This window comes from Cyprinus carpio, chromosome B5 (assembly GCF_018340385.1).
Source record: "Cyprinus carpio isolate SPL01 chromosome B5, ASM1834038v1, whole genome shotgun sequence".
In the NCBI taxonomy this organism is placed as follows: Eukaryota; Metazoa; Chordata; class Actinopteri; order Cypriniformes; family Cyprinidae; genus Cyprinus; species Cyprinus carpio.
In genome coordinates this window covers 19,205,631-19,225,524 of record NC_056601.1, presented here as the reverse complement: position 1 = coordinate 19,225,524, position 19,894 = coordinate 19,205,631, and the positions used below count along the sequence as shown (strand labels likewise).

The window sequence follows — 19,894 nt, the reverse complement described above, 5'->3', positions numbered from 1 at the left end:
AGTTTTTTTTGTGTGTGTTAAGTATTCCTTTATCCAAAATGTTATGTTATACTCTCAGAAAAAAAAAATGGGTGTCACTGGGATGTCATTGGGAGTAACCTTACCCTTTGCTGTAAGTGAACATAATATAAAATGTAGTATAACCCTTATTTCTGTAGTTTTATATTTTGTTTCATATTAGGAAATCAATTGTTGACTCGTGGAGTCACACATGGTATGTACTTTTATGTTTGCTATGTATTGTATAGGATTCAAATTCCCCTTAAATGAATATATTATTTAATTTGTATACAAAATATAGAGCCCCAAGATCCAAACAATCAAGCCAGTGGTGTAAGTAGCATGGCAAAACTCTCCAAGATGCAATTAGTCATTCTATGTTCATAACACTCATAAATGAACAAGCACTCACAGAATATGTTTAACTATATTGTGTAACTATATCACATAAGAAGAGACCAGTTACCAGTTATGGTTAATTTCTAAACTTACAAAATAAATATTTTGATTTTCTTACTCCCATGCTAAGAAAATCTTGCTTTACAAAATGATGGGAATGTCCCCATTCTAACTTCTAGTGTTATTTCCCTTGGAATGCTTTGTAAAGTATGCTGGCATCTTCAATATTTATGCTCCTCACACTATAAATAGAGCTAACGCAGTATCTGTCAGTCGGAGAGCTAGCGTACGTGGGTGGATTGAAGGTATATTTTGGGCCGCTCAAATCAAAAGTATAAAGATTTTTACAGAGACTATATTACTATCAGTTCAGGTATTACTGACCAGCCCTATTGTTCCACCTTGCCACGACATGTTACGGATTTCCTTGCAATTATAATGTCAGTCTTTTCTAATGTGAGAAACAGTTTGACAGTAAGGCAAAGCAATTATTTCTGGCACAGTGAAGACTTGCAGACAAGTTTTGTGTGTGCGTGTGTGTGTGCCTGTTGATCCGTTCTTGTGTATATGTGAAATTCAGTCCTATTTCAAGAAGCTGGTATTGTTTGTTTTTTTCTAATGCATTACACCGGTCATTGTTTTATAAGTCCTCAGCTCAGTAAACATCTGCCTTACAGTTTGTGTGTCACCACAGCCTGTTTTAACGGCATTGCCATGGAGACAGAGCAGGGGAAGCAGGAAACAATGGCTGTTCTCTAGGATATCTCTCTCTTTCTCTGCTGGATATGGTGCTCATAATTACTACCTGCAATATACATCACATCATGCCCTCGACAAATGTAAAGGGCTTTGGGAAGCTCTAGCCTACCATTATTATGATGCTTGTGACATCACAAATAGCAAACATACTCAGTATAATTATTCCCATAGTGAACATGTACCACAGTGTTTTCAGTTTTCAAGGTCAACTGAAAGTGTAAAAATCATGTATTATTCAAGCTTTATGACATAATATGCATTATCACCAAGAAATGTGCATTAGTGGAGTAATTAGAAGCAAGAATGGTTATATGGAAAAAGCAAAAGGGTTTTACCAAAGGAATTTATATTTTATATTGTGTCCCAAAATCAAAATAAAAAAAAAAATATGTGCATTAAAAAGTACAAAGTGTAGTTTTTTTAATTATTTTTTTATTATTAAAGATGCTGTAAATTATTCAAGGTGTGTGTATTTATTTATGCTATATTGTGGGGACCAAATTTCCCCACAAAGACATAAATTGTGGGGAAAAAATGTATAAAAATAGTAAATGATTTTTATCTGAATGTGTAACAATGCAAACAGGTTTTCTGTAAAGGAAAGTCCCCACAATTCACAGAAACAAACATGTGTATGTGTGTTCCTTTTAAGACCATGCATAAAATGTCTCTATGGCTGACAGATATGACTGAAATATCAGTAGGTGTCCTGGGAAATTGCATGTCTCTGTCACAGCCGTGAGCGCTGTATTTTCGCTCTCTGCTGCGAATCATTAGCTGCATCCAAAATCACATACTGTCAAATGTACAAATAACTTCTCAACTATAAAAAATATTCTGTGCATGTCATGTAGATTTCAGAATCTCTTTGGAAGCAGTGGGAATTTCACCTTGTGTTTTATGATGGTATTTGAATTACTACTTTTTTGTTGTTGGGGTTATTGTATACTATATACACTACGGGTCAAAGGTTTGGAATAATTATGATTTTTCTTTTTCATTAGGATTTTTGAAATCTATTAGTTTTGAATAATTATGATTTTATTAATTAAGATTTTTTTAATCATCAAAATATATTGTAATTTCACATTTCTATCACAAGAATAAATTACATTTTAAAATATATTAAAATAGAAAACAGTTATTTTAAATGGTAATATTTCACAATATTACTGTTTTACTGTGTTTTTGATCTTTTAATTGCAGCTTTGGTGAGCAAATATTAAAAAATTCTTAATTATTAAGCATTATTTTGACCAGTAGTGTAGTAAGGAAGTAGGCTGTGATGCTCAAATAGATAGATGTTGTGATGTTTTGTTTTTGGGATTCCTGGACTTTGGCTTTCTGATCAATTGAAAACGGGGGGTCTGGATGGAGTGTAGTTGGATGACAGACAAAAACAAAATGATGGAAATTATCAAAATGGATGAAATCACTTATAGCACCACCAAGTACACACTCATATTCTCTACAGCTTGCTTAAAAAATGTTGGTTTAAAAAAAAACAACAACAAAAAAATTTACTCTATATGGTCAGATTTTTTTTTTTTCAGTTTCAGTTATTGTTGCAGAATACAACAAATATATTTTGTGTGTGTGAAATTATTTTCTGTATGCAAATATGACTTTCTTTTTATTTTGAGTTTTTCCCCAAAATTCACCCAAAAGCATCTCGTTACTGATATGCATGATGAGCATCAATGTGATTAATCATTTTACAGCATTGTGTGGGTGGTGACACTGCAGATTTCGTGAAGCTACAAGTGTTGTGTGTTTTGGGCTAGATTCAAATATGCTGTATTTTGGATCATAAAGGATGTTGCCACAATATGATGATATTATATACGAATTCAAACTAACAGACACTGAAACAGTACTTAGGGAAACATTCATGCATAGATGGGACTCATGGGAGAGACTGATGTCTGCTGAGAGTTTATCTGAAGCACCACCGTTGCTAATGTTACTTGTCAGATGTCCTAAAAGATTTGAAACGCTCTCGTACATCTTAAAGATGAATCTGGAGATTAAAAGAAGTTATTTACACTCTGGACAGTTTTGTAAGCTGCTGTTAATATTTTTTTTTTCTTTCTTTTTTTTATTTTACAGAAGAATGAATTGGACATTTTAAAATGTGGGATTATCATTATAAAGTGTGATTACAAAATATTGTGTCCAAATATTTTGGGCATAACTATATCATACATTTACTACCACTGCATGTAAATGAGTTTTAAAATATTGTATTAAAACATTTTATTTCCTTTCCACAGGGTTCAGGTGGAATTTTATGTAAATGAAAACACATTCAAGGAGAGGCTGAAGCTTTTTTTCATCAAAAACCAAAGGTCAAGTAAGTAAAATCTTTTGACCCTTTGAGCCATTTACAGCCAGCAAAACAGAATCCAAAAACTGCAAGCATAAACAATACTCAGTTGTTTATGATCTCAATATCATTATACCATCATAACAGCGAAGGTGACTTTGTTTTAAGTGTTTGTGAATTTATGATGGTACTCTAAGTTTGCAGGATTGCCAGACTGCTGAATTATTTCTAACATATTTTCCAAATGGGTTTTCTATGGTATGAAGCTCCACTTCATAATTTACTGTATTGCAGGTCTCAGAATACGCCTCTTCAACTTCTCCTTGAAGTTGTTAACATGCCTCCTTTATATAGTCAGAGTCTCACTAGATGATCCAACTAACCAGGTCACATGTGCACGGTGAGTAAGCATGATCTTTAAAGGGATAAATATAATATGAAAATTCTGTCATTTATTTATCTTCATATATACACTACCATTTAAAAGTTTGAGGTTAGTATGATTTTATTATGTTTTCGATACAAGTCCCTTATGCCTAATTTCTTAAAGTAAAAAAAAAAAAAAAAAAAAAGACAGTAATATTTTGAAATATTGTTAGAATTTTAAACTACTGTTTTCTATTTTATTATATTTTATAGTGTCATTTATTCCTGTAATGGCAAAGCTGATTTTTTTTTGTAACATTATAAATGTTTAGTGTCACTTTTGATCATTTTTATGCATCATTGGTGAATAAAGTATTCATTTATTTAAAAAAATATATAATGACCCAAACTTTTGAATGGTAATCTTTTCCTTCATGCAACCCAAAGATCATAACACAAAAGCACTCTTGCTTGTGTGATCCTCCTTTTATACAACAGTTCATTTCAGCTCCACTTTGGGTTTTTTCCTCACTGATGAGATGATGAGAAAAAAAATGCTCCTTGTTCTGTGCAAAATCAGACAACTTCACTTCCACTCACATACTCTGGTCTGGAACATTAACACACAACAGCAGAATGATATGAACAACAAAACCTCTGGCAACATTACATGCAAAGTATCCGCAGTAATCTCAGAGGACCGGTACTAACTGCTGTATAATGATTTTACTTCAACTCTTTCGTGACATGACAACAACGGCACACCAAAACAAAACACATTATAGTACGTCTCGAAAGCACCACTTAAATTGCTTTAGACCGACTCTTGGGATCAGCCAAGACTCATCAGTCTGAAGTGTCCATTAGAGTCGCTTTTAATACCAGCCACAAAAACCATTCAGGGACAAAGTGTGTTAGTAACTGACAGAAAGAGAGAGCAGTGTGTACTTGTGTGTAGGCATGCTGGGCGAGGAGAGGGTGCCCTACGAGCAGTAATGAAACAAGAGAGGCCATCTCATGCTGTCGTTTATGTCAGAGCCATGCAGGCATGATCCCTCAGTGTTTCAATCCTGATGCCTTTCACTTTTATGTGTGTTATGTACTAACTGCCTGTTATCGTGATTATAGGAAACATTGCACAAACATCACAGATGCTCTTTGCAGCAAAGCCTGTGGCAACTACACAACAAACCTGACCGCAGATCCCACACAAATAAACTGGTGAGACCTGTCTGCATATTTGATATTGTAATCATAAATCAAACTTGTTAAATAATTAGTTTCTTTTTGAATATTTTCTTATGTGTTTGTGTTTCTTGTGACGTATTTTTGAAGGGAGTTAATATTTTGGGTGAATAGGAGAGTTCCTGTATGGGCGATACAGGTAGGTTTTTTTTGTGATTCCTGGAAAGAACCTTTTACAAAATATTTCTTTAAAAAAAATCTCTATTTTGTGGTTTAGAATCTTAATCTAAAAAAGCTTTATTGGCTTTATTGGATGTTTTTGTGCTAACCACTTTCATAGATTAAATATACAACATTACAAGAATAAACACCTAGGCAGAGTAAATGGAAATATAAAAAGCGGTAACACTTTATAATAACTGCACACTATTAATCATTAATTAACCATTAGTAAACAGATAATTCATAATTTATAAAGCATTAATAGACATTAATAAGCAGTTCATAAATACAGATATAAATGCTTTATTCTTGATTCAAAAGCATGTCTACAATGTGTTTAATAATTTTATTGTCATACTTTATTCATGATCAATTTATCATTTCTCAATGAAGTATAGCATTATTTACAGACCAGTTATTTAGGAGTTGCCAGTGATTCATAAGATCACAAGAAATTGTAAGTAAATGTAGTAAATTCAGGTATTTATAAAGCATTTAGTGGTGGTTAGTTAACTATTTATGTGAGCTCATCTAAAGTGAGGACTAGTTATGCCGTGTAAAGCATTTATAAAGGATATTTAAAGGCTCAGTTATCGTCTAAACAGAAAAAGGAAACAAACACAACACAGTGATACAGAACATAGGAATATTAACAGCCTTTAAATCTCATTTGTAAAAGCTTTATAAGGCATAAATAGTCCTCACTTTAGATGACCTCATAAAAATAGTTAACTAACAACTACATATGTTTTATAACTACCTGAATTAACCCTGAATTACAGTAGAAATACATGTTAATAAACCATTTATTAATACTCTAAGTAACTATTACTATATGTCTGAATAATAAGATGTATGAATGCACATTTAAATAGTTTATTAATCATTTACTTACAATTTCTTAGTGATCTTATGAACCACTGACAACTCCTTAATAACTGGTGTGTAAGTAATGCTATACTTTCGTTAGAAATGATAAATTGACCATTAATAAAGTATGAAAAAACAATTATTAAATACATTATAGATATGCTTTTAAATCAAGTATAAAGCATTTATATCTGTATTTATAAACTGCTTATTAATGTCTATTAATGCTTTATAAATGATGAATTAACTGTTTCCTAATGCTTAACTAATGATTAATAGCATGCAGTTATTATAAAGTGTTACCTAAATAATTTATTGATTTTATTGTGCAGATTGGCTCAATGTCAATATATTTAAATATCTGAAATAATATGAATACCCTGCTGGAATTCAGACCACTGCACTTGCAAGTACACATACAGTTGTACAACACTTCAATAAACAAGTTACAGATATACTATTAAAATATATTGAAAATCAGATACTTTGTCTGGTTTTGGTCCGCCAAACTAATTTGTTCTAAGCCACTATGCCAAAACAACTGTAGAGGTGTTTTTATTCCTGATTGAATGAGTTTTTTAAATGCACTGTTTGAGCGAATAATTCAGTGATACATTTATAAAAACAGTAACTTGTTTCATTCCTGAATAAATCAGTGTGCTTTGAACAAATTGGTTAACTGAATGAATCAAAGACTACAAAATCAGACACTTGTGTGGTTCCTCAAGAAATCAAAGTGCTTTGAACAAATCAGTTAAGCGAATGAACCAATGACTCACTCAAATTCACTTTTCATTTTGAGTGAATCAGCTGAGTGAATGATTAAAAGACTATAAAATCATAAAATCTGTCAATTCTTTGGTTCCTTTATTAATCAGTGTGCTTTAAACAAATCAGTTGAGTGTTTCTCTCATCAAGATGGTCTTTTATTACCATCAACTGGCGTAATGATGTAACCTGCAGAAAGCCTTAATGAAAAATACCCCCTACTGTATTAAATGACAGTCTGTCTGGAAGACAGACAAACTGAGTGATATAAACAGTGAAAAACAGCGCACCAATTATCCTCTCAGTAGTCCTGACTGTCAGATGCAATTTTCTTTTGTCCTGTTTGCTGTCTGAACTTAACCAGACAACAAAAGAGGTGCACAGGACAGACCCCAGGAGGGTTTTGCATTGCGTAACCTTTTTATTTTTTAAGAGTGTGCATCACTGTTCGCATGTCTTTATGACAACTAATTGTTTCTCACTCTCACACAGTACTCAGACTCTGATAGGATTTGACATTATTTCCTGAAATCTCATTATTCTGTTATTGATACTCCACTAATCAAAATTATAATGTTTCCTGCACCACAGGTGACAGTGGCCTTAATTAGCTTCTTGCAAGCAATGCTCCTGGTGTATCTCAGCTACAAGGTAAGCTTATTGTCATTGTTATTCCTTGTGAGCTTTCTAACCACTGATCTAAATTAAATCGGACTATTTCAGCTTCTCTTGAGTTGCTTAAGGGCCACTTTGCATCTTTAGTTCCCCAATAATGTGAAGCAGTCTTCACTTTTGACAGAAAAAAAAAAAAAAAAAAACCTTCTCCAAGTTGTTTCTTTATTGATTTAACAAGATAAAGCTGAATTTTCTGCTGCTGGGAGCTTAATCTTTGTTGTAATTAAAGGGTGCATCCCAATTTGCACACTTACAGTACACTATGCAAGATTTGTAGTGTACTTCCCATTTGTCATAATTTTAAAATCTGTGAAAATCAACAAAGCCTGTTTCCACCACAAAATAAACAGAAAATGTCATTGCAACTTTGACTTTTTTTCAGAATTCTATAATTTTCCGACATTTTCTCAGAATTCTGAGTTTACATCTCATATTTTCTGACTTTTTTTTTGTTGTTTGTATCTTGTAATTCAGTTTTTTGTTTCAGCCATGGAAAGGGTCATTGTGACATTTATCTCTCAACTGACTTTCCTTCTCCGAATTGAAGGTTTATCAGTTTATCTCAAAATTATAAGATTAAAAGTCGCAAATACCTTTTTTATTTTGCTATTCTGTTGTGGAAACGGGCTTCCGTACAAAATATTACAAACTACATGCTATTTCCACACTGTAAATTGGATGCAATAATTCCCATGTCACTATTTAGGACAGATTATTTTAGATTTTTACATTATATGAATTAGGATGTTTTATTTATTTATATATTTAATTTTTGTGCAATAAATTTGCATTAAATGTGCTTCTTGTATGCTTCTGCAGTTAAACATTTATTTCATTTCTAGGGGAACATTTGGGAGCAGATTTTCCAAATCTCCTTCATCATTGAGATGATCAATACAGTGCCATTCATAATTACAGTAAGTTATGAAGATATCTGGTGGACACAGAAGCACATATCCAGTTGCTGCCGTCAAACAGACATTGTTAATAGAAATTGTTGAGTACTGTTGGGATATTGTTGTGATTGATGGTAATTATATGAGTACCAATTGACATTTGAAAGCCAGTTGTCATAGGGAATGATTATTACTGAAATGCAACAATTAGCCAAGTAACAAATAATAATTTTTTGACCTGCATTCAGTGGGAGCAAATTATAGGATTTTTAATTACTTTCTGCTAATGCCATGACAGATGTAAAAGCTACGGAGTGGAACACAACACAGATGTGCTTTTTTGTTAGAAATGTTTTGAATGTTTTTACTTTCTTAAACTAGATTGAAATATGTCTGATACAGTCATCCTTAATTCTATGAGTGTCTTCTTTTCTAGATCTTTTGGCCTCCGCTGAGGAACATATTTGTTCCCGTGTTTCTTAACTGTTGGCTTGCCAAATCAGCACTGGAGAACATGATTGTAAGTAGATTTTGCAGATCCGCAGTGTATTTTACATGCCTATGGGAAATCACGTTGAATGTTTTAGCAGAATAACATGGGTGGTGTTTGATAATATTGCTTTGTTGGGAAGCTTTACTTCATTATGCATTTGACAAATGAAAATGCATCATCAATGAGCAAAAATCTGAGAGGGTGCCAGCGTTCTCTTCCCTGCCAGATGGTCGGGTCAAATGGCCAGAGAGAACCTGGCAGGGGGAATGTCCTTTTACAAATGCTTTAAGCAAAGATATTGGTAAAAGAGAAATACTAGCCATAACCAAAATGTGACATGGAAGAAATATTTCTCTATTTTACACCAAAGTTTTCTTAAAATATATTTTCCTAGTGAGGTGTATATTACGAAAAGGCAGTCATTTAAGGCATGATCTCTTGGGCATAACATTTTAGTTAACATACATGTGTATCTCATATATAACTGAGCAGTACAGTTATTAAAGAGTATTCACATTTTTCTTACTACTGTATATTTTGCACTATTACATTCAGCGGAATAGAAGAATTAGTTATTCGAGGAGCACTAGACCTTCACTATACAATGAATGAAAGATAATGAAGGTTATTAAGTTCTCTTTAAAGCAGGTACTTAAATGGGCAGTCTTTCTTTCAGAACAGGGCTTTTGCCTGCAATATGTGTTTTATTCTTGTACTTGTCTTGGTTTATTCTCTAAGGGATGAGATCGCTTTCACCTATCTCTGTTCCTTTCTAGAATGATCTCCATCGTGCCATTCAGCGCACACACTCTGCCATGTTCAACCAGGTCCTCATTCTGATCTGTACACTGCTCTGTCTGGTCTTTACTGGGTAAAGCTTTTTGATCTCTTACAACTCTGATGGGGCTTCAGCCTTTTACAGGCCTGGATCTAATGCTGCTAATCTGAAACATCCATACTCAGATGAATTAACTGTCCTGATCATTAATGCATCAAATCATCCCAAAATATTTTTTACCCCTGCAGTGTCAAACAAGATGCTACTGTTTTATTAGAAATTCTTAAACAAAATCTACTCAGTTGTTAATAGAGTACAGCAGTCACAGCTCACTTTTTTCTGCAGTCTGGGTTCTGGAAGTATTTCCCCATTCATTTTCTCTGAAGGGATTGAAAAATAAATCCTTAGTAAGGAGCTGTAAGCCATAAACTGAACCACCCAGCTCTGACATGAATCTTATTACAAACTTTGTTTCAAAGCAAAAAAGTCTTTGAAAATCTGAGAAAAAGACAAAGGTATAAGACTGTGAACTTAATGCCTTTTATTAAACAGTGTAGGTCACGTAGCACATGAAGAAGAAAAAATTAGCCGTCAACACAAGAATAAATTAAATTTTTTAAATATTTTCAAATAGAAAACAGTACATTTAGAATGTAATAAAAATTCACTGTATGTTACTATTTTTGCTGCATTTATAAGTCTGTCTTGAGCTGTAAATTATACTTTAACTGCTAAAAAAAAACAGTTTCTCTCTGGAGGATGTAAATGTATGTAAATCATAAAGTAAAATTTTGTTGTTTTTCAACAAAGTTGAAGTGTCAGTAGCAGAAGGTAGTTTAATTTTATTATTCTTAGGTGGTCAAATTACAGTAATTATTAGCCCATATGTTTTATTTTGTATTTGCATATATTTGCATATATGTTATAACTGTTATAGTCCGTATGTATTTACATTATAATTTAAATTGATGTTATAATGTAAACCACACAGTGGTTTTAAAATTCCCATTTTAGACATGACATGTTATACGTTGTAGAGCAAAATGTGAAAGTCTTGAAATAATGCTAACCACAGACCTTTTTGTTAACTCAATATCGAAAACCGCTATTTTAAAAACCCATTTGAAACTCCTGAGGGACATTCCTTCTGGGCAAGCCTACAAATTGCCATCATGACTGAGCAGCTCTATTGAACCCTATTCATTCAAGAGCCTTGAAATGTATTTCTAATGAAACTATAACAATACCATGATGCTAAATTTATTAGATATAATCTCTATTTTCAAAATTGTTTCCTCAAGTTCTTTTCTAATGCTCCTTAGGGCTTGTGGGATTCAGCACCTCGAGCGGGCAGGGAAGAGTCTCACCCTTTTCGACGCTTTATATTTCTGCATCGTCACCTTCTCAACTGTTGGTTATGGAGATGTCACACCCAGAATCTGGCCCTCTCAGCTACTCGTGGTCATCATGATCTGTGTGGCTCTGGTGGTGCTGCCATTACAGGTGATACGACCACAACCAGCACAATCACTAGCCTTCAGTATTAAAAGAATTGTTAGGCCATCCAAGATGCAGATGAATTTGTTTCTTCATTGGAACAGATTTGGAAAAATTACCATTACATCACTTTCTCACCAATGGATTTTCTGCAATGAATACTGTAGGTGCTGTCAGAATGAGTCAACAGCTGATAAAAACAATCAATTAACATATTGTATAGTGAAATGCTGCATGTTTGTAATAAAGAGAAATCCATTAAGATGTTTTAAACCTTAAACCATTGCTTCTGTCCAAAATAAAAGTCCTTTATCCATAGTATTGTTTTCTCTAGTGAAAGTCTTCTTACTTGAATCAAGAGAGAAATATGCATAGATCAAGCACAATTTACAAGTGAAAAAAGTCAGAAAAGACGGTTCAAATTTAAAACATCTAAATGATGGATTTGTTTCTTAAAAACATGCAACTTCACTTCACAAGATGTTAATTGCTGGACTGGTGTCGCATGAATTATTTTGATGTTTTTAATGATATTTGGGCTCTCATTCTGACGGCACCCATTCACTGCAGAGGATCCATTGGTGAGCAAGTAGTGTGATGCTAAATTTCTCCAAATCTGATGGGGAAACAAACTCATCTACATCTACAAAATTTTGTCATTATTCACTTACCCCCATGTTGTTCCAAACCTGTAAAAGCTTTGTTCGTCTTCGGAACAAAATTTAAGATATTTTGGATGAAAACAGGTAGGCTTGAGACTGTCCCATAGACTGCCAAATAAATAACAGTGTCAAGGTCCAGGAGAGTATGAAAAGCATTGTTAGAATAGTCCATCTGCCATCAGTGATTCAACCGTAATGTTATAAAGCGCCGAGAATACTTTTTATACACAAAGACAAAAATAATGACTTTATTCAACAATTCCTCTCATCTGCGTCTCTCCAAATCAGCATGGCACCATTTTGGCAATTCTGAACTGTATGCAGATGATGTACGCTCTTCTGTGTCAGCCACGCGGCGCCGATGCGTTGTTTGCTTTCAAACCAAAGCGTAAATACACATTAAAAGCATATCCTTGTGGTGCGGCTGACACAGAAGAGCTTAATTCTGTGTTCCGAAGACGAACGAAGCTTTTACGGGTTTGGAACTACATGGGGGTAAGTGAATATTGACAAAATTTTCATTTTTGGGATGGAGTAACCCTTTAATATTCAGCAAATTTTCATTTTTGTGTGAACTGTTCCTTTAATGCCCTGCCATGATTAAATTTACACAGCTTAACAACGGGAGATCTACCTCACTGAGCACTTTTTACATTTAATTTTTTAGATGATTAAAGCAGCAATAAGTGGAATAGTTAATAATATACTGCATTTACACAGTACTTACTCTCTGTCTCTCATTTCAACACCAGTTTGAAGAGTTGGCGTATCTTTGGATGGAGAGGCAGAAGTCAGGTGGAAACTACAGCAGACATCGTGCTCAGACAGAGAAGCATGTGGTTCTCTGTGTCACTTCACTCAAAATAGACCTGCTCATGGATTTCCTCAATGAGTTCTATGCCCACCCGAGACTACAGGTACATACATCATCCCATATATGCAAGTGTTTATTTTTGCTCTGTGTATTCCAATAATCTGTATTAGAATCTAGCTCAGTATGTGATAGCAGTATCATTAATTCTCAAATGTCTTGTAGGATTATTATGTGGTGATACTCTGTCCTTCTGAGATGGACATCCAGGTGCGGCGTATACTGCAGATCCCGTTGTGGTCTCAACGGGTCATCTACCTCCAAGGATCTGCATTGAAGGATCAAGACCTGATGAGAGCCAAGTAAGTTTGAAAATTTTGGTTCTTGTCTATTGAGGTTCTGACTCTGTGTTTGAGTCTATGAGAGAGCCATTAGACTGATACAGACATCAGTACAATGGATCAGCAAACTTATCTGTTACTGCAAGTGATTTCATCAAGTCCTTTTTAAATACATTTATACTATCTCTAGATTATTGAGAACATTTGAGAATTGACCTCAGAATGAGATTAATATGGTCATGTAGAGATTTCCATTTACCATGTAGCCTGTCAGCGAGAGCTCTTGTGCATTCTACAGTGGATTAAGAGTTACAGAACATTCACCAAAAAACATTTAAGGACAGACGATATGGAGTACAGTTCTTTATAACTGAACTGTTTTTATATTGAGTAAGGTGACTTCAGTGTCTATGAAGTGTAGACATCAATAGTACAATTTGCAAGAACGGTACTTAAAGCAGCAAATGTGTTAGATGATTTATGGCTCACTATAAAGTGCACAGCAATGCTCCACTGTTAAAGTAATGGCAGGCTAAGCCGTTTAGCTAATTAAATTAGCATAATCTCATTATTCTCTGTGAAAGACAATGTGTGTTTCTGGCTTTTAGAGTCTGAGAGTGAAAGAACTGTTAGTAAACTTCAGTCATAAGTCACTTTTTCACAGCTATGTACAAGTACATCAGTGTGGCATTTCTATAATTTAAACTTGCATAGGCTTACTGATAAACTGTTTCCAAATGGATGCTTTGGAAAGGCTCCCAAAAAAAAAAAAAAAAAAAAAAAAATTAGTCTGAGAGGAAATTTGAAGAGTCAACCTGCAAGCTCCACTGCCAGTGCCAAACCTGACACCAGTCTCAAGACCATCTGTTTCTTATTAAAGCAGCTCTGAAATTTAAGGACAATATATCTGCTTCTTCCTGCAATGTAACTGCACTTATAATCCTACTATATTCCTTCATTATAAATGCAGCGAATGTGTCTCAATATGCCCACTTCATATTCTAGTGCATGATTTTCTCATAAAACTCAGTTGGTTTCCTGGCCAGACGTGTAATCTGTGTATTGTAATGGGAAGGCTGGAATTTAAATAACTTTGTTGTTAAAAGTCTCTATGTGGGAAAAAAAAAAAATTTTCTAATTATTAAGATGTGTTCATTGCTGCTGCATATTACTGGATGAATTATGCATGTTGTGAGCACTTTACTTTTGGTAACACTTTAGAATAGGGAACACATATTCACTGTTAAAAGTTTTCCGTGAACAAACTCTTAATTTGCTGCTTATTAATAGTTAGTAAGGTAGTGGTTAAGTTTAGGTATGATGTAGGATTAAGGGATCTGAAATATGGTCTTGCAGAATAAGACATTAATATGTTTTTTATAGGCAGCCAATATGCTAGTAATATGCATGCTAAAAAAGCAACTAGTTAATACTGAGAATTGGTCCTTAAAATAATGTTACCTTATTTTTTTCCAGTAGTAACATCTCACACTTTTAGATTTAGAGAATGTTTTGGGTGTAAAACAGGCTCTGTCGAAAGCATCTGTGACATGATGTTGATTTGTTGTCTGCAGTAATTCAGTGTCATTGGAAATCTATGCGACCAGGCATTTTTCAGGGTTTAAATGCAGAATTGTGCACTGCAGCTCACTTCTATTAAAGTGTCATGAATTGTGCCATTTCAGCACAGGTCACTTTTCACCAAGAAGTTATTGTTAAGCTGGTTAGTATAATTCAGTTTGCCCCTGCTGCTAGATGCTGTAACTACACCAGCAGGTTAAAAAAAAATGTCATTATACAATTTCCCTGCATCTCCAGAAAAATTATTGAAATTTTTAACAGTATCTCTCTCAGTATGTTCTCACAAATGCTGCAGTTCACACACAAAACTGTGCAAATACATATTTTAGTACACTCACAATACTGTACAACACAAGTAATTTTTTATCTGTAATTTAATGCACAAATAAGCGGTTATATTAGCACTCTACGTGAATGTGTGCTTTTGCATTTTTAATGACTTTAGAGATTTAGAGACTGTTAGATTTATAGACCTTTATTCCATAATGTGAATTTGCAAATGTACGTGGTCATGTCTGTTTACAGTCACAGAAAGAATAGATAGTGTTTGTGTTGCTGGGTTTACCAGTGTATTGTGGATGTTTTTTTTTTTGTTGTTGTTTTTTTGAAGATGCAGTGTGTATTTTGTGACATTTATCTTGCAGTGTCCTACACCAAAGGCTTCCATTGTAAAAGCATTAGACTCAATTTTTAATTGTTTTTACAAACTGAGGGAAGAGTAAAAATGATTTACTGTGGTAACTGACAGCATGTCACAGATGCTGTTGACAGAGTTTAACAGGAACCTGAAACATATCCAGAAAGCATTAAGAGTGTGTAAACCATCTGAATATTAATGGCAGCATTTTCAATGTGAAGAAACATCTTAAATCTATAGTGTTTTGCTGGACGTGAGGCTAGTATACCATGAAATTGACCCTCAATACTGATCAGCATCACATTAATGCATACACACATGTGCAGGCCTTCAGGAGGAATTCACTTCACATGAGAATGATGTTCTGTGTCCTGCAGGATGGACGATGCCGAGGCGTGCTTCATCCTCAGCAGCAGAAATGAAGTGGACCGCACCGCAGCTGTAAATATAGCCTCATAATATAGTTCCTTGCCAAAAGTAAAAGTTATTAGGGCTGCAACAGCAAGTCTGTAAATAACTGAAAAGGAAAATGATCCTAAATCCTATCTCATTATCGATTGGTCGGGAGCTGTGTATAGAGAATGTTTTTTTTCAGTGAAGCCACTTCAAATTTATTAAAAATAAAAAGCAAACATTTTTAAAATGTGAGCTGCAGCAGATGAATATACAACAAATGTTTTCCCAAGCACAGGAACTTTTTTAAATAAATCGAATTGAGTGCAGCAAAAAAATACCTAATTATAACCTAATTATTTTGATCAAAACAATTTTTACTGTTTCACATCAAGTTTACTTTATTAAACTCTAGTATGGAATGCAAGTAATTATATTTTTTAAATGAACAGTAACTTAAAGCTAGTGGGAAATTTGAACATATATTGTAATATTATTCATACTTTGATTATTTAGTTTTCATCTTTAAAACTATGATGACTGTGAAGTTTTATCACTATATATTGTAGGCCTATCCATTTCAAATGGTTTTGTTTAACCAGTTAATCAAAGAAATAATCAACAGATAATCTGATTGTCACAGTAGTTGTCAGTTGCAGCTCTAAGTTATAATTGACACTTATTGCATGTATTTCAGAATGACTTTCAGTTGTTGTTTTTTTTTGTACATGTGATTCACTTCACAAATACAGTGAGTGATTTTCTCACTAAAACTGTATTTAATGGCGAAATGAAGTGTGCATATCATATAGTAAGAATGACGTTTGATCTTACAGGATCATCAAACCATTCTGCGAGCGTGGGCTGTGAAGGACTTTGCTCCAAACTGCCCTCTATATGTCCAGATTCTTAAACCTGAGAACAAATTCCATGTCAAATTTGCAGGTTAGTTTATTTATTTATTTTCCTTCTTCAGGTTGACTCATTTTATATGCAATCAGTAAATATTTATCTGTCCATGTTCAAATTTTAACAGACATGTGTTTATTTACATAGTCATAAATTTTGGTCTTTTGACCAAAGTTTATGTAATTTATATAGTCCATTATTTTAGATACAACAGCAAGTCAACAAAAAATCTAACATTTTTTATATCTTTTGATATATAAACATAAAATACAACATTAAAAGTGTGAAATGTGAAATCTTTCCTGACAATTAGACATGGTCATATTGTAAGGGCAATCTGTTAGCAGCTTATAACTTATTGTACAGTGTGTACTATAGATGGTGTGTGTGTGTGTGTGTGTGTTTCCTGTAGTTGTTTGAATAATAAATATAGATCCACCTGGATTCTACACCCTCTGTCTCCCAGTGTTAATTTCGTTAACGAAGACGAAGTCGAAAAATATTTGTTAATGAACATTTTTTCTGTGACTAAGATGAGACGTTGACGAGCTAAAAATAATATCTGATGACGAAATTTATGCCGTGTCTTCGTTAACTAGACGAGACTGGACTATAATGCTATTTGAGGACTACCGGACATTCAAAATGCATGCTATAGGCTATTGTCCTTCAAAATGTGCGTCCCTGTCATTGGATTGCGATCGGATAAGGGCCGTTTGCATATCTAGTCAGTATAGCAGCCGCAGTTGATGAATAGGCTAATAAAATGTGAACTAGCGATCTGAAACAATGGCCTCAGCACCCGAAGGGGTATGGATAAGGTAACCAGACGTCCCATTTTTCCCGGGAGTCACAATTTGTTGTCGATTAGCTTAAAGTTAGAGAAGGCAGGATAGGCAGAATCGTGCTGATAGAAGTGTTCTCTCTCGCGCGCGATCAGTTCTCAGCACTCAAATACACACACAGCAGTCCAAATGTTTATCGTGTAGAGCAGGGGTGTCAAACTCAGATCCTGGAGGGCCGGAGCCCTGCATAGTTTAGATTCAACCCTAATTAAACACACCTGATCCAACTAATTAAGTCGTTCAGGCTTATTTAAAAGCTACATGGTTTGTGTGTTGAAGCGGGGTTGGAACAAAACTCTGCAGGGCTCCAGCCCTCCAGGAATCGAGTTTGACACCCATGGTGTAGAGTATCTCACGTAAATACAGTAGGTTATGGATTAAGTGAACGAGAAAAGGTGCGTGAAAACTGAACGTGTGTCAGTATTACATGCATGCCTTCTGTCTAAAAAGGACAGCATTCCAAATTAAATACCTATCTGTCATTAATGTTAACCAACAAAAGATGTTAAAAAATGTATATGTTAAGTAAAAAAAATGAAAAAAATAGTTTAATTTGTTTGTTTATTTTGTTTGTCTTTTTTTTTTTATTTTTTTTTCTTATTTTTTTTTATAATAATTGTATATAATAATAATATTTTTATAAGTTGCTCCTTTTTCACAAGGGATAGTTTACCCAAAGATAAAAATTGTCATAATTTATTCAAGTTTTTCCAAATTCAGTCTTTGATTCAAATTTCTAATAAGCTTAATTGATTTGGTCTAAAGAGAGAAGAATTAATGATTATTTTAGTTTTAAGACTACATATAAAATAGCTACCAAAATCAATTTTGGCAACTACAGTTTGGCTAAAATTATTGATTAAAAGTACTGACTAAAAGTTGACTAGTTTTAGGTTGTGTTAAGGTCTTTCAACTATTTATTAAATGTTGAATATGCTATCAAATGATCTTTTGGGGTTCTGTAAAAGCAGTATTATATCATTGCATTTAAAGTGAAAGGGTTACACATACTGTAAATATATCAAGGTTAACTAAAATGAACTAAAACATTTACATCAATTGAAATAAAATATTGTAAGCAATAAATAAAAACTTTGTATTTTAGCTAAGTCCCAAGGCAACATTTTCTTTTTTTTATTTTAAATAATTTTAACTTGTAGTAAAATAACTAAATGTAAAATTAAATGAAAAAATTAATAAAAGCTACGTAGACATACTATATATATATATATATACAGGTCCTTCTCAAGAAATTAGCATATTGTGAAAAAGTTCATTATTTTCCATAATGTAATGATAAAAATTAAACTTTCATATATTTTAGATTCATTGCACACCAACTGAAATATTTCAGGTCTTTTATTGTTTTAATACTGATGATTTTGGCATACAGCTCATGAAAACCCCAAATTCCTATCTCAAAAAATTAGCATATTTCATCCGACCAATAAAAGAAAAGTGTTTTTAATACAAAAAAAAGTCAACCTTCAAATAATTATGTTCAGTTGTGCACTCAATACTTGGTCGGGAATCCTTTTGCAGAAATGACTGCTTCAATGCGGCGTGGCATGGAGGCAATCAGCCTGTGGCACTGCTGAGGTGTTATGGAGGCCCAGGATGCTTCGATAGCGGCCTTAAGCTCATCCAGAGTGTTGGGTCTTGCGTCTCTCAACTTTCTCTTCACAATATCCCACAGATTCTCTATGGGGTTCAGGTCAGGAGAGATGGCAGGCCAATTGAGCACAGTAATACCATGGTCAGTAAACCATTTACCAGTGGTTTTGGCACTGTGAGCAGGTGCCAGGTCGTGCTGAAAAAACGAAATCTTCATCTCCATAAAGCTTTTCAGCAGATGGAAGCATGAAGTGCTCCAAAATTTCCTGATAGCTAGCTGCATTGACCCTGCCCTTGATAAAACACAGTGGACCAACACCAGCAGCTGACATGGCACCCCAGACCATCACTGACTGTGGGTACTTGACACTGGACTTCAGGCGTTTTGGCATTTCCTTCTCCCCAGTCTTCCTCCAGACTCTGGCACCTTGATTTCCGAATGACATGCAAAATTTGCTTTCATCCGAAAAAAGTACTTTGGACCACTGAGCAACAGTCCAGTGCTGCTTCTCTGTAGCCCAGGTCAGGCGCTTCTGCCGCTGTTTCTGGTTCAAAAGCACACGCCTGTGCACGGTGGCTCTGGATGTTTCTACTCCAGACTCAGTCCACTGCTTCCGAAGGTCTGGAATCGGTCCTTCTCCACAATCTTCCTCAGGGTCTGGTCACCTCTTCTCGTTGTGCAGCGTTTTTTGCCACACTTTTTCCTTCCCACAGACTTCCCACTGAGGTGCCTTGATACAGCACTCTGGGAACAGCCTATTCATTCAGAAATTTCTTTCTGTGTCTTACCCTCTCGCTTGAGGGTGTCAATGATGGCCTTCTGGACAGCAGTCAGGTCGGCAGTCTTACCCATGATTGCGGTTTTGA

The 19,894-nt window shown here is 34.4% G+C and overlaps 1 protein-coding gene across 11 annotated transcripts in view; it reads left to right on the top strand.

Annotated features, from left to right (window-relative positions):
• LOC109062459 (potassium channel subfamily T member 1-like) overlaps nt 1–19,894 on the top strand; it is an 80,324-nt gene that overhangs the window by 38,773 nt on the left and 21,657 nt on the right. For all 11 annotated transcript variants that reach the window (XR_006154885.1, XM_042724742.1, XM_042724736.1 and 8 more), the window contains 13 exons: nt 3,432–3,511; nt 3,779–3,884; nt 4,979–5,071; nt 5,186–5,234; nt 7,487–7,546; nt 8,413–8,487; nt 8,903–8,986; nt 9,736–9,830; nt 11,060–11,240; nt 12,649–12,813; nt 12,933–13,069; nt 15,644–15,707; nt 16,496–16,604. Coding sequence is in view for 10 of the 11 variants with exons in the window: in XM_042724742.1 (XP_042580676.1) it covers nt 3,432–3,511; nt 3,779–3,884; nt 4,979–5,071; nt 5,186–5,234; nt 7,487–7,546; nt 8,413–8,487; nt 8,903–8,986; nt 9,736–9,830; nt 11,060–11,240; nt 12,649–12,813; nt 12,933–13,069; nt 15,644–15,707; nt 16,496–16,604 (1,298 nt within the window). In the remaining variant the exon portion in view is untranslated. The remainder of the gene's footprint in view (nt 1–3,431; nt 3,512–3,778; nt 3,885–4,978; nt 5,072–5,185; nt 5,235–7,486; nt 7,547–8,412; nt 8,488–8,902; nt 8,987–9,735; nt 9,831–11,059; nt 11,241–12,648; nt 12,814–12,932; nt 13,070–15,643; nt 15,708–16,495; nt 16,605–19,894) is intronic.